The 14579-nt window shown below is 27.3% G+C and overlaps 4 protein-coding genes across 5 annotated transcripts; 2 read left to right on the top strand and 2 right to left on the bottom strand.

Moving 5' to 3' along the window:
- Positions 1-49: 49 nt before the first annotated feature.
- On the bottom strand, positions 50-1533 carry LOC113382824 (serine/arginine-rich splicing factor 1A-like). The gene is made up of 5 exons (XM_026621064.1): positions 1191-1533; positions 927-1129; positions 665-837; positions 533-597; positions 50-462 (listed from the first exon to the last, which is right to left on the bottom strand). The coding sequence occupies exons 1-5, from the start codon at positions 1355-1357 to the stop codon at positions 360-362; spliced, it is 711 nt and encodes a 236-aa protein (XP_026476849.1). The 5' UTR covers positions 1358-1533; the 3' UTR covers positions 50-359.
- Positions 1534-1647: 114 nt separating this feature from the next.
- LOC113382709 (ELAV-like protein 1) lies at positions 1648-3777 on the top strand. 2 transcript variants are annotated; one of them, XM_026620936.1, is made up of 2 exons: positions 1648-2578; positions 2621-3777. In XM_026620936.1, the coding sequence occupies exons 1-2, from the start codon at positions 2110-2112 to the stop codon at positions 3184-3186; spliced, it is 1035 nt and encodes a 344-aa protein (XP_026476721.1). In that variant the 5' UTR covers positions 1648-2109; the 3' UTR covers positions 3187-3777. The 2 variants fall into 2 exon arrangements, with proteins under 2 accessions (XP_026476721.1, XP_026476720.1); XM_026620935.1 differs by having other exon boundaries at positions 1648-3777.
- A 1681-nt stretch (positions 3778-5458) lies between these two features.
- Positions 5459-6102, bottom strand: LOC113382841 (DNA-directed RNA polymerase II subunit RPB9). Its single transcript, XM_026621088.1, has 3 exons — positions 5961-6102; positions 5769-5897; positions 5459-5648 (listed from the first exon to the last, which is right to left on the bottom strand). The coding sequence occupies exons 1-3, from the start codon at positions 6032-6034 to the stop codon at positions 5459-5461; spliced, it is 393 nt and encodes a 130-aa protein (XP_026476873.1). The 5' UTR covers positions 6035-6102.
- Positions 6103-6301: 199 nt separating this feature from the next.
- On the top strand, positions 6302-9218 carry LOC113382840 (transcriptional repressor CTCF-like). Its single transcript, XM_026621087.1, has 8 exons — positions 6302-6470; positions 7367-7451; positions 7521-7743; positions 7872-7996; positions 8070-8220; positions 8292-8455; positions 8514-8634; positions 8724-9218. The coding sequence occupies exons 2-8, from the start codon at positions 7375-7377 to the stop codon at positions 9135-9137; spliced, it is 1275 nt and encodes a 424-aa protein (XP_026476872.1). The 5' UTR covers positions 6302-6470; positions 7367-7374; the 3' UTR covers positions 9138-9218.
- The last annotated feature ends 5361 nt before the right edge of the window (positions 9219-14579 follow it).

Raw genomic sequence — 14579 nt, 5'->3', positions numbered from 1 at the left:
TTTAAACGCTATATCTAAAATTCAATGTACTGTACACAAATATCTTAAAGCAAAATAAAAATCCTATTTAGTTATGATCAAAGTAATGTTTGTTGACGCTTAAAAATAATTAAACAAAAATGACCAGAGAGAACCCAACTTGAATGATTATAATGTTCTCAATTTCTAGGAATGTAGTATAAGTTCACACTATTCACAATTTCATCGTTCTTATAAAATAATCTTTGAAATTTCCCTTTCTTTTTAGTACAATTATATTACTCATACATACATATAATTATGTCCTTCGTTACTTTTTTCCTTTAAAATGTACTTCTTAGAAGAAATGTAAGAAGAGTTAATATAAAATTCAAAGACATTCAATAGTTAGATCTATCAGAGAGAGATCTTGAGTAGCTTCTACGAACTGGTGAATATGTGGGAGAACTCCTTCTACGTGGAGTGAGTGACCTGGATCTTGATCTACCAAAGATAGAAAAATATTACAGGTATGTTTAATATTTTTGCTCAACAATTAAATAATAAATATTACCTTCCATAATCACGATGGTCACTTCCACCTGCATCTTCCTTTACTCTTATGTAAGCAACTTCTCCCTTTAAATTAATGAATATTTCAATATTTCATAATTATCACCGAATGAATTTTCCAAAAATAATATACCTCATGTGATCTGAATCTGGAATCATCTAATTTCTTTACAGCGTATTTCATATCCTCATGGCGTAAAAATTCAACAACACCTGTTCCATCTTTAAAAGAGTCAGCATAACAAACATCACCAGCTTCGCGCATATGATCTTTCAGATCTTGCCAAGAACCGGATGGTGGAAGGCCTAAAAGCATAAATATTAAAGTAATTATTTTCTTATAGTAAACATTAAGGATACTTTACAATTAGAGTTAAATAATATTAAAATATTACCAGTAACGAGGACTCTGAACTGAGATCTTCTTGCTGGTGGTCCTCGTCCTCCACGACCTTCATGTCGACTTCCACTACCTCTATCATTATTTCCTGATCTTCCACGAAAACCTCCTGGTCCACCTCCCCTTGGGAACTCTACTCGTAATCGATAACCATCGTAATCATAACCATCTCGAGCTCTTACAGCATCATCAGCGTCGCTAAGGTAACAAGTTTAAATAAATAACCTGATCAATATACATTTTGATAATTAAGACTTACCGCGCATCCTCAAATTCTACGAAGGCAAAGGGTGGCCCTCGTCGATTTTTTAAATCAACAAAAGTTACTTTTCCAAACTTATAAAACAAATCTTGGATATCTTTTGTTCTTATGTCGGGCGGCAAATTACCTACATATATTCGGCATTCGTTTCTGCTATGAGACATATTGCAAACTAGCAGTTATATCACACCACTTATTTAAAACAATGCGCTGTCAAACAATAATCTGATAACAATTGAAATTCGTTAACAATTTAAATTGCTCTATTTTGGAAATAAATATCAATAGAGCAATGGCGTCTGGCGTCTAAAGTTGGAAACAGGACGCTGCGATTAAAAATGATCACTGGCGCACTGGTGTTGCCAGATCGGATTCAGTCGAGCTGATTTTCTTTTTAATTCTAGTTCCGACCTCGCCGCAAAAGCAGCGCGCCAGTCGCCCCTCCTATCCAAAAAGCGCAGGGTTTATTCTATGTTAACACAAACGGGAAAAGAAATAAGAAGAAATCTGTTTTGCGTTTGTGATTGTGTTTGACGAGGATTCTAGTTTTAAATGTTAGTGATCTGAAAAATATTATCGTCCATAAATAATTTGTGAAATACTTTTATTCGTATTTTATACTCGTAACTACATTTTTATTTCGCGTACTATATAAGTGCATTTAAATTAAGGTGTAATATCAATTTGATATTTCGCCATTTTTAGTGATTATAGCAAGGGACGCTCTGACGCTTTTCGGCTCAGCGAAATTGCTGAAGCTAAGAGACGCTACATAAAAAACTATTAATATATTTAATAAAAGTGGAACATTAAAATACATATAATTCAGAAACCGTTGTGCAATATCAATAATACTCAATTTATAAAATAATATAGAAGTTTTTTTATACGAAAAGGGGTTGAAACATTAACAAAAATGGAGACTGATGTCGGGCAAAATGGCAGCAACGCCGGTTCACAAGAACCTTGCAAAACAAACTTGATTGTTAACTATTTACCCCAAACGATGACTCAAGAAGAAATTAGATCTTTATTTGAAAGTGTCGGAAGAGTAGAAAATTGTAAATTGATATATGGTAAAAGCCATGAATATCCAGATATTTTCCCGATTGTCGTGCAATCGAGGGTGAGTCTTGGATACGCTTTTGTGAAATATTTCCAAGAAGAAGACGCGGCGAAGGCTATTAAAGCTCTAAACGGGTTATGTTTGCAAAATAAAAAAATTAAAGTTTCATACGCTAGACCGAGCTCCGAATCGATAAAAGGAGCTAATTTATATATCTCGGGATTGCCAAAAACTATGACCCAACAGGAGTTGGAAAACCTGTTTTCTTCTTGTGGTACAATTATTGCTTCAAGAATCTTGAGTGAGGGCGTTCAACCGCGTCCCTACAGCATTACAGGTAAGGATCCCATTCCGGCATCAGCTTCCAAGGGTGTTGGATTCATACGCTTTGACCAGAGAGCTGAAGCTGAAGAAGCAATCAAAGAGCTTAATGGAACAATTCCACCAGGCGGCACCGAACCTATAACAGTTAAATTCGCTAATACCAACAATAACAAAGCCATCGCTCCTGCAGCTGCTTATGTGACTCCTTCACAAGCAAATATTCGCCGTTTTCCGGGTCCGATTCATCATCCTTCTGGTCGTTTTAGGTTTTCTCCAATGACTGATGGCCTGCCAAATATAGGTTTGCCAAATGCTGCACAAACAGGCGGCACTGGTGCAGGAGCAAACTGGACCATCTTTGTATACAACTTGGCTCCAGAGACAGAGGAGAACGCCCTTTGGCAGCTGTTTGGGCCATTTGGTGCCGTGCAGAATGTCAAAATAGTGACTGATCCACAGAACAACAGATGTAAGGGTTTTGGTTTTGTTACAATGACTAACTATGTTGAAGCTGTGGTTGCTATTCAGACATTGAATGGTTACACATTAGGTGAACGTGTTCTACAAGTCAGCTTCAAAACTAACAAAACCAAAAGCAAGTGAGTTGGCTGAATAAGCTTAATCACATAAATAATAATTCTTTTTTTGTCACATTTGGTTTTTTCATGTATAACTGTAACTTATTACCTGGCATTAAGAATTATGTTCCGCGTAAGCAAAATTTTAATTTTTACTTTTGAATATATTCTGATAATATGCCTAATATAATATTGTGTATGTAATTGTATACCTAATTTAAATTATTCGATTATTATAATATTAGCTTAACTTATAGACTTAATAGAAACAATTTCTACATTATATAAGATTTAATATAAAGTAGTAAAATTTACTAAGATAATTGTGAGTATTAGTACATTATGCATATTATGAGAAATCTGATTGTTAAGCAAATAATGTAATTACGAGTGATGATGAGGATTTCTTATAAGATTGCATTTGTACTTTACTACAAATCGAAACTAGTCAAGAGTGTGTGCAAGTTTTATTATATAGTAGTTGAAGAAAATGTAGAATCAACCAGCTAGTCACTTCTGTTTCAAATGACTTATTCTGATTAGCTGTTATGCAATATGACTTAATATATAAATATACACGCACACACACACAAACACATATACACAGAATATTTGCCATACATAATTTATTTTCCGTTTTGATTTGATAATTTAATGGCTCTGTGTATTTAATTTATATATTTATTGAATTATTTAAATTATAGTAAGGTGCCATTGACCCAATTGCATAATAGAATATATAGTAATACATTCCATGTCATTTAAATTAGTTTAAAAGCATTTGCTTTAAATGCGAATGCTAAAAATCCTTCATTTATTGTAATGGAAATATAATTTCGTTGAGATTCATATTTTTACAATATAAATTTATTTTTATTTTGTTTTGTAATATCCTACAAAGCTACTTTTTGAAGTTAAGTAGAAGCATATTTTAAGTATCTTTCATTATATTATTTTAAGAGCACATTGTGTGGTTTGTACATTATGATTTATATTTATCTCCTGCAATATATGTATAGAATTCTATTTCTTTTTTGTGTTAATTTTTTAGCATTAATATATTTTATATTTCTGAAAATACTGTCATTATCAAAATAAGCATTTATTTTAGTCTTCGACGACAATTGAACATGTTTGTCTTATACCAACATGCTCAAATTGACATCATTTGACTTACTATTTTATTTTCAGAAATTCTGGACAGTATTTTCAAGATGAATCTCTTGTCAATGGAAAAAATCATCTGTAAATGTGTTCCAGTCCCCTTTAATGTATAATTTAAATGTTCTTATTGGAATATACGTAATATGTATTCACAGCTTTGTTTACATTTCTTTTTACTTTCAGTTTGTTTTATTTTTTACAGGCCATAATCCTCCCATTGATTTTTTTAGCTGGTTTATTCATTTTGTTTATATTGGTTTTATAAGTTGGACTGCTTTCTTACCTAAACTAACATGGTAAAATTGTATCTAGCCACAAAAGATTGAATAATAGGACTGAAAAATCTGTGATTCACATTTTTTTACAAATGTGTGTATGTGATATATTAACAATTGTTGATAATTACCAAGGTTGTTGGACTTTTAGGTAACTTTTTTATAAAGTGTATTTAGCATGTACTAATCACTTACAATTAATAAAACGAAATTTGTTACTAAAATTATTATATAGATTCAATCTGGTGATTATATTGCCAATTATTCTGTGTTTTCAGTAAAATGCCTTGTGATGATAATACAAATATGGGGGCAATTCAAATATTGGGTGAGCACATTAAAGGTTTCAATACTGAAAATGTTAAAAATTTGTTGAAAAACATTGTGATTAACACAATGGGCGTTGTTTATGTGATATTTGAATGGCCCCATTATAGCTGCATAAACTATTTAATGTTTGTATGTGGTTAAGAACTTCTCCAATTATTAGAAACCAAAATATGTATACACATAAATATCTTCCAAATCATAAATAAATTGCAATATTAACATCATAAGATTTATGTAAATGCATGATTTAATATTTTGTTGTAGGGAGAAATGTGCAATAACTTTATGATCCAACTTTTATATTTGCAAGAAATGATATAAGTTGAGTAAAATATTCACCAGATTGCATTCTAGCCTATGAAATAAGTAATTGATTTTAAATGCAAGTCTGAAAATTAATTACTTATGAAATTTAAATATATAAATATGAAAAATAACAAAAAATGCATATAAACATGAATGTATTATATGTATAATGAATGTTGTACAAACTGAATGAAAAATTGGATTGTTTACACAAATTTGGTTTTACTCAGTCCATCTATGTGTACAATTTTGATTGGTGCATACATAATATAATCTCATTTCCTCTTCAGCCCTACGAGTTTGAGCTTGAAAGAATACAGCTTCTCGATGGCCACATTTAGGACAAGGGTGCTCTTCTGTTTTGGGAAGTGTGGGATCCGATGTTACATCAGGAACTATGTGGGTCAGCTCACTAAGTGATAAAACATAGAAAATGATAAACTAAATAAAAAACCTAATGGAAGGTTTAATCAGAACTACAAATTCTTTAGAAGCAATGCTTATGTTTAAGAATGATTTAATATGTACTTACTCAATTTCGTGCATAATTTTGTTTACATATATGCAATTTGAGTCAGCTCTTTGATTGAAATCACAATTTCGGCAAGCATAAAGCAGGACTTTATTATCTTTGTCTTCTTTGGGGTACAACATATTGTTACTAAATAGATAATTTTTTTACATCAGTCTCAAATTATGGGGAAGATTTTTTTGTTTAACTTACCATTCTTGACAAAATCTGATACCAACGAATCCTGGACCATCATCATGTACATCATATCCTCGTGCTTTTGACATATTTATTGAAAAATTAAATTTATTTGCTAGGATTTATCTTTGTAATTATTTCAAACAGTTGTTGGATTCATTCAAATAAGTGAGGTTATGTTTGGTAAATTATTAATAACTTGCGTATATTGAATTAGTATTTGATTATATATTACTACTCATTATATAACACAATGAAAAATAAATTTTTACATATATTTATATATAAATCAAGTAAACATCCAAATAAATTAATTAATCATATATAAGTTTCTGTGTTTAGTCGTTTGGTGTACACCACAAGTGACAGATGCAGCAAAATGGCTGACTGTTTTGTAGCATAAATTGAGGGTTTATAAAGAAATGTGTTTTTGAATACTAATTATTAATAAATAATTGATTATTATATCATTTAAACAAAAGTTTTACGTTTAAACATCATAGTTACAATTTTGCAGTTTGTACGGTAAGTGTTTCAAATTTTTATTATCATATGTATGTGTCCTTTGTATAAATTTGTGGGGATGATGATTAAGAAAAAATGTATTGCTTGTAAATAATGGATATTGATTATAATGAATTTAACAATCTGTTTTCGATGACATTATATATCACCAATTATAAATTTATTTTGTTTTAAATTTATAAAATGCACAAATCATTTAAAATTACTAGGAACTTTGTGAGTTTCAAACCATTTTCTAATTAACATTTATAGTTGATTAGGATTCTTAGGCAATGATTATGTTAATTTATAAAACGTATAACTTTTTATCAAAAAGGGCACTCCTAGTTTAAGGTGGTTATTATTTTCTTACAATTAATATTTCCAATAAAACGTTTCCAACATATTTACATATATATCATAGATAAACAAGAATATATAGTTACAATATTTGTATATATAATTCCAATAGATCAAATTTTTCTACTTGTATGTATATTTTTCTACTCGTTTATAAACTCACATATAATTATAGGTATATTTATGTTTTTTCTTCAGTTTTTATTAATATATTCCACAATTGTATGTGTCGCACTGAAGAGGAGTAAAATCTTCTTGAAACTTTTGCTTCATTAATTCTAAATTTCATTTTCTTTTTTGCCTATTATAAATACATACATATATATATATATATATATATATATATATATATATATATATATATATATATATTAAAATATTTTTGTTATTTTGAATAAATCGTTCACCTGCTTTTAAGCAGCTATATAATTCATTAATAAGAACCATAATTTCTATTATTTTTCTGCAATCTCCTCTGAAAATTTATTTAGAGCTTATTTTTTGATATTTTTACCAAATCATTTTATAATATAAAAGTTTTTTATATGCTTGCGCAGTGATTAAAATGTCCAGTGAGCCTAAAAAGTGTGTATTATGTAGTATGACTTTCCCAAGTCAGGAATTGCTTCAAAGTCATTTTCGGTGAGTAGTCTCCTAACTGAATTAACACAATTAATTGGTGATTTGTTGCCTAAATTAACTATTTATCAGGGAACATGCAAATAAAAAAATTGATATGAAGGGTCGACAAACTGTACAACTCAAGCCTATAAGTGATTCTAAAGATTCTACCTCGAAAGAGATTATACAATGTGAGGGATGCACTGAATTATTTGATAATGTGACAAAAGCCATTCAGCATAAATATAAAAAACATCCTGAACTGCCAAGTAAAAATTATTGTAGCTATTGCGGAATGTTATTCCCTTTGCAGGTAGTGTGAGTGAATAATAATCCATTTATTTTTTTGAAACTTTATACTTTATAGAAGATTTAAATCTGTAAAATTATATTTGATAAAAGAAGAGTTTTAACTATTAATTGTATCATTTTGCTGTTTAGTGCAAGCTAGATGCTCATCTTCAAAGTCATGATACAAGCATTGTTCCTAAACCGGACAAAGTTCGGCCTTGTAAGGAGTGTGATGCGGTATTTTACAATCAGAAAGCTTTAACTTATCATACTGGGTTTGTCATTAATTTAGATTTTGAATATAAACAAAATTGCAAATAAAAAGTCTAGAACATTAATTACTTTTAGATCTATTCACAATAGAAACAAAGCCATGTTAAAACCAACTGTAACAGCTCCACCTTCGAAAAAGATTAAATTAAATAATGCAAATGAACCACTCTCTGTATATTATTGTCATCTTTGTGGAACAGAATACATGGTGAAGTTTAATTTACAGGTACATATGCCTTAAATTATTTGTGAACTATTTGTCAATTAATTTTTGTTAATTCACCATGATTTTTATAGAAACATATAGAAAAACAGCATTCAAAAACTGAGAGAGAAGCATTACCAGAATGCTTAATCAAATGCACAACTTGTGAAGCAATGTTTTATAATAAAAAAGCATATGATATACATAATGTTTATCATAAACCAGATGATTTATATGTAACCAGTGAAGAACAAAGGTGCAAAAATAATACAATATTAAATTAAAATAATACTACAATATATATTGGCTTTTAGATTGAAAACCGTGAAGAGGATCGATCAAGATTTTGATTTATCTAGAGTACAAACCCTAGCAAATAAGTATCTTCCTATTGAGAAAACCAGAAGAAAGAAAAAAACAAATACTAATATGAATGTAAGATGTTAAACACAATGCACAATAGTATTTTTATTTTCTTTTTATCCTTTTTTGTTAAAAATGTAATATAAACAATTTTCTTCAAGGATACAATACGAAATAAAAGTTTATCTGACTCAGAATTATCTCCCAACTCTTCAATAGATTCCAGTGATGATGAAGATACTTCAAAAAGTACAAAAAACAAGAGTGATACTACCAAATCTGATAAAAATATAGAAAATAATAAACTTAGAGTTGTCGACACATCTAAGTTAATGGGAGATATGAAAAGTAAAAATAAAATGGAGGTAATTGATGGTGGCGATATAAAAATGATAAAGAGGAAAGGAAAAATTTTAGTTGTGAGAAAACTAGACTCAAATGTTGATAAGCCAGTGACTAACGTTAAGAAGAAAATTATTATTCACTCTGATGGTATAGCCACAACATCAAGAGTAAATAATGAAGATGAAAAACATAATTCAATCAAAAATGAAACAACAATTAGTAGCACATGATAAAATTGCTATATTTATATAAAGTAATATTTAGAAATAGAAGTCATTTTAATTGTATATACATGAAAATATATTTTATAAGTTGACACATAATTAGTTGTTTTTTTATATAAATACTTACATTTATATATATATATATATATATATATATATATATATACATGTGTAATAATATGTATATGAAATATAGGAGCCAAAAATGTTTGTGTCAATACAAACGGACGAAAGTCCCACCGACCTGTTAAAAAATTCGGCCGTTAAGGACCTTCATCCGTACGCAGCAACACTGAAATTTTTAACCAAAATTTGTAAAAACTATTTTTTTATAACAATAACTTATTATCCTTGAGAAGTCTTTTGATCGTTCATAGTTTATTTCACAAATCACTTTGACAAGATTGTTGGTTGAATTTATTTTTAATTTTAATATTTAATAAACCTTTGTTAATATTTTTTTTAAGGAATTTGTGTGTTTTATCCACTGAGTGAAACTGGTACAAAAAACGTAACACATTTTTTAAAAAACAATTTAATTTTCATTTTTCATTTCTGGATGGATGCTTGACAGAAAGCTTTTCCCATTTTTAATTATATATAAATATATACACTATGAGTTTCTAAGAATTTTGTAATCTCTTAAATAATATAAATAATATACCGTGACGCAAAAATATCTAATTAGTCATTAATTAGGCAGTTGAATTTTAAAATTCAGAGCATTACACGCATCAAATCTTTAAATCGTGAATAAGTTTTTATTAACGGACCGCACTTCCTGATTAAAAATATCATAATTCAATATATATATATATATATATATATATATATATAATAAGTTTGATACTATATATTTCATTATTAATTTTCTTCAAGTAGTCGATTTCTATTCTTCATGTTATTAATTTAATTTAATTATTATTAGTTTTATGATTCACCATAGATTTTAATGCAAAATTCTAATGGGTACCACGAATGCTAATTAATTTAAAATCTATAATTGATAATTTTAATGAATATTATGGTGGCGTGTAGACAGTTTACAAAAAGATTTTTTTAAAAAAATCATATGATGATTGTTTCAATCTGTTAATAGAGCTCGACTTCTTTAGAATAATTATATAGTTTGTTTTTCAGTTGAAATCTTCAGAATTTCTAGTTTTTTCTATCTTGACTTCTTTAGAAGCATTATAGCTTTTGTTTTCCAACTGAGATCATGTGAATTGCTAGTTTTTTTTCCAAGTTTATTTTTATAATAACTTTAAATATTTAATATTAAAATTGACTAATTATGCAGGAAAGTACTGTTAAACAATATCCTCTTACCAAGGTTTTATTTTATATTTGTTTCAACGTTAATCTTTCAATGACTTCTTATTTCATCTTTTAACTTGAATTAAATTCGACATAATATATATATATATATATATATATATATATATATATATATATATATATTTTAATCTTTTAAGGTATATATGTTTTATTCAACTAAACAATTATTTATAATATATAACAGTTATTTATAATAATAATTAGCAATCCACCCACAAATGAAGGTGTAACATGAAAAACAAGTTTGTTGTCTATTCCGTCGTCGATATCTCGAATCGTATTATGTATTTATATATATTTTTGACCTATCAAATTTCTAAATTACGGATTAAAAAGTGTTTATGGTATCTTAAAATAGAATTTATTACACTTTTATAGGTAATTTTTATTACATTTAATTTGATTTTCTATATTGCAAAGTATAACACCAATACTTTTAATATGTTAAAATAAACTTTGGGGATAAATTGCTTTTTGAGATTTATTTTTTATCGACACAAGTATATTGAAGTATTATTTACTTTTTGTAAAAGTTAAAGTATAACACAACTAGTTTAAATTAATAACTAGTTTAAATTAATAACTAACTATAAATCATTATTTCCACACCTTGAAATTATTAATTGCAGGTGCAATTATTGATTTTTTTATTAAAATATATTTTGTATATTGTATGGTGTAAATAATAAGCTCAAGGATAATATGGATATTATGTGCGTTAGATTTTTTTTTAGATATCAAAGACTGACAATGATTTTATTTTATTTATTATAAATATTAAAATTCACATACCGAACGACTTTTTATTAATTTTATATTTTAATAACTTAAATCATAATTTGATCTAAATTATTTATTATCGAAATTATACGAGTATACCTTTCGTAAAAATTGAAGAAATTTAGATATATTCAGAACCGCTTTTAGATAATAATTTTTAAAACTCACAAATTTCTTATGTTCAATATTTATCTATACCAGAACTTTTTATTATTTTAAACCTTTTTATTATTTAAATATTAATGTAATAAAAACTTAATTTACCTATTTATCTATAGAGTTTAAGAAACGAACGTCTAATATAAAACCAATATGTAGAAAATAATTATAATTGATCTAAATAATAAAAATTTGATTACCAGGTTACTAGGGGTAACTTTTTAAATATTTATTTATATAATTATTTAAATTTAAATTATAGATTTGCACTTATTTTCTTTAATATAATTCTTTAATGCTTTAGAACTAAAATAATTATAATTGAATGAAAAAAGTAAAAAAACATCCTGAACTTTGTCAAACTGATTATTTTTTAATATTTATTTTGACTTGGTTTAATATTAGCTTTTCTATTATAATAGTGATGGTTTAGAACTAAAATATTTAAAATTTAATTAATTAAAAAACTATCATGTATTAACGTTATATTATTTTGTACTCAGAAGGTACATTATTTAATTTACTAATTATTTTTTAAAAAATAACTATTTTGACAAATACAAATTATCTCTTTGTAACGCTGGCATATTTTGCATTTATATAAATTATAGAATTGCACTAACTTTTTTGTAATATAATATTATTATGATTTAGAACAAAAAATAAATTAAGTAAGTAAAATAAAAAAAAACTTATTATAATTATTATTATTAAAGTAATTATTATTAAAAATCTTATGGCGGCTCAGGATTATATTTGTAATTGAACTAGATAGGTAATAACAATCCTCTTTGGGTAATTTTGAATCAAAAATCTCAGTATTGCACTTGCTATTTTTAGATAGAAAATTAGAAAAAAATACTGCATTGATGTGAATTTTTTTACAACTGTAGTGCACTTGCTAATTAAATTTATGATGACTTATTTGTTTGTCATAATAAATCCTATGATCGCGTTCTCAAACACATACGTCACTATTGAATTAAAGATTGATTTCATTAACATGTCTTCAAAATTCCTTCCCCTTGACACTTGTGCACTTGGTTTAGCATAATCAATTATTATTAATTTTAGCACATTTTTTTAATGATATGTTGTTCTCGGTAAGTTTGATTTGATTTGATTGAGTTATTTCTAGAAGCAGAACCGATTGTCTTTGAGAACGAGTTTTGACATGATACGAGCATGAGTACTCAATGCGATACCTACATACATGTGTAGATATATTGTCTTCGCATTAAATGTTATTAGACATTCCTTGCCGTTATAAACGGTACGCGGACGGGGCTGCACAAATACCTGGACATCGTGGTCCACCTGCACACCTGTTGCGGGAAACGAAAATTTCCGAACTTTTCACATCAAATCGCAAAAACAAAATCATAAATTAATTTTATTACTCTAAGTTATCGAAACAAACCTATTAGATCAATTGTGTGCCATCATTCTGGAATTTACCACTAGATTTTAGAACTAGGATTTCATAATTGTGGAATAAAACATGGGCTTTTTCACAAGATTTTTTGTTTGATTCTCTATTTAAATACATTGAATTATAATTGTCCTATTAAATTTTAAATCTTAAAATCCTTGCCCTTATAAGCGAAACCTGGACGGGGTTGTACAAACGCCCCCAGATACTCCTACTTTTATTGCGGGTACCGAAATTTCGAACTCTTTGCTTCAAATTGCGAAAATAATTTGATTCTTTGATACAGTTAACTTCTTGACAACTTCATTTAAAGAAATATTGATTTATACCGAAACAAATTCATTGAATGTGTTTTGATGTGTTCTATTATTCTAGAATTTGTCATCATTTGGAACTATGATTATATACTCGTATGGCTCTGGAAAATGTTCAAAGATCTTCTTATTTTATATTATCTAATAGGGGTTTTTCGCAGAAGACAGGGCCTAATCAATATTTATTATTAGTACACAAACCAATAGATTTTACTTCTGATTATTTTGAACTATAATTGTCTTATTAATAGTTATTAGACATTCCTTGCTTTATGAACGAAACCAGTACGGGGTTGCGCAAACGCCTACACACTCTTACATTTGTTTCCCGGACCGAAATTTTGTTAATTTTGTTTCATATCACGAAATTAAAATTATACATTTGTATAATCTAATTGAAAAAAATGTTGATTTAATACTGTGACAAATTAAGCAAAACACGAATCCAATAAAACATTATATTAGTTCTTATAAGAAACCACTGACCTGTACCAGTAGTGTGAGATCTTATATCACATATTTGTAAAAAAAATTATACTAATTGTTTGAATAGTTTGAATTTCACTCTACTATAAGTAATATTGGATCAACATATGATCAACAAATTTTCTTTCTCAATATTAAAATAAAGCTGTTTTATTTCTTTATCTTCATATGTTTGTGATTAAATATCCATTTACTATTTTTACTGCATGTATATGTCTTTAGGCTCTTGATTATATTTGTATTTATTTAATTAGTACGTGTTACAAAGAGTATTAGTTATTTTCATATATATTTTTGCACAAATTATCTGTGTTTCATTTAACTTTAAAACGGTTCGGGGATATTTGATTCATGAATAATATCGAAAATATATAAATATTTATATGTTACAAAAATAAATCAATGTGTTTATTAATTGAATATATTAGCAGATTACCGGAGTTTTTTTTAAACATTTTGGAACGTACGTCGTCGTTTTGGCAATGTGCTGAATATCAATTTTTGTGCAATTTTACAGCTTCTTTGTTGATTTTTTGTCGTTATTTTTTTATTTTTTATTAGTTACTTTAAACAAATAACTTATTTTCTTTTACGACCTATGTTAAAATTATAAAATTAAATAGCTTTAAAGCTTTTATAACGATTTGGCTAATTAGTAGATGTATAATAGTTTTTATCTATGTACTTTTGACTTTTCTATAAAATATTCATATTGATTAGAAATTTTAATGGATATTTTAATACTAATTTATATCAAAATCAAATTCTGATATATTAATATATTTAGGGATATATTATTTTACGAAGTAACAGTACTAACTTACGAAGAAAATTACATATAAATGTTGCCGAACTCTTTTTTTCTATTTCATGTAGTTTAGATGATTTAAATAATTTATAACCAAAAAAAATATTAGTTGTGGATTAAATATAATTTAA

Source organism: Ctenocephalides felis, unplaced genomic scaffold, assembly GCF_003426905.1.
Source record: "Ctenocephalides felis isolate EL2017-DRISC unplaced genomic scaffold, ASM342690v1 CF-g0.4_SCAFFOLD_03570, whole genome shotgun sequence".
Taxonomy (NCBI): domain Eukaryota; kingdom Metazoa; phylum Arthropoda; class Insecta; order Siphonaptera; family Pulicidae; genus Ctenocephalides; species Ctenocephalides felis.
The sequence above is the reverse complement of the archived record's forward strand: the minus strand, read 5'-3'. Positions and strand labels throughout refer to the sequence as shown.

Coding starts and splice junctions, on each gene's coding strand:
- LOC113382824 (XM_026621064.1), bottom strand. CDS start 1,357: ATGTCTCATAGCAGAAACGAATGCCGAATATATGTAGGTAATTTGCCG. Junction 1,130..1,190: donor GTAGAATTTGAGGATGCGCG/GTAAGTCTTAAT, acceptor TTGTTACCTTAG/CGACGCTGATGATGCTGTAA. Junction 598..664: donor CCAGATTCAGATCACATGAG/GTATATTATTTT, acceptor ATTAATTTAAAG/GGAGAAGTTGCTTACATAAG.
- LOC113382709 (XM_026620935.1), top strand. CDS start 2,110: ATGGAGACTGATGTCGGGCAAAATGGCAGCAACGCCGGTTCACAAGAA.
- LOC113382841 (XM_026621088.1), bottom strand. CDS start 6,034: ATGTCAAAAGCACGAGGATATGATGTACATGATGATGGTCCAGGATTC. Junction 5,898..5,960: donor ATCAGATTTTGTCAAGAATG/GTAAGTTAAACA, acceptor TTATCTATTTAG/TAACAATATGTTGTACCCCA. Junction 5,649..5,768: donor AAAATTATGCACGAAATTGA/GTAAGTACATAT, acceptor TTTATCACTTAG/TGAGCTGACCCACATAGTTC.
- LOC113382840 (XM_026621087.1), top strand. CDS start 7,375: ATGTCCAGTGAGCCTAAAAAGTGTGTATTATGTAGTATGACTTTCCCA. Junction 8,456..8,513: donor GTAACCAGTGAAGAACAAAG/GTGCAAAAATAA, acceptor ATTGGCTTTTAG/ATTGAAAACCGTGAAGAGGA. Junction 8,635..8,723: donor AAACAAATACTAATATGAAT/GTAAGATGTTAA, acceptor ATTTTCTTCAAG/GATACAATACGAAATAAAAG.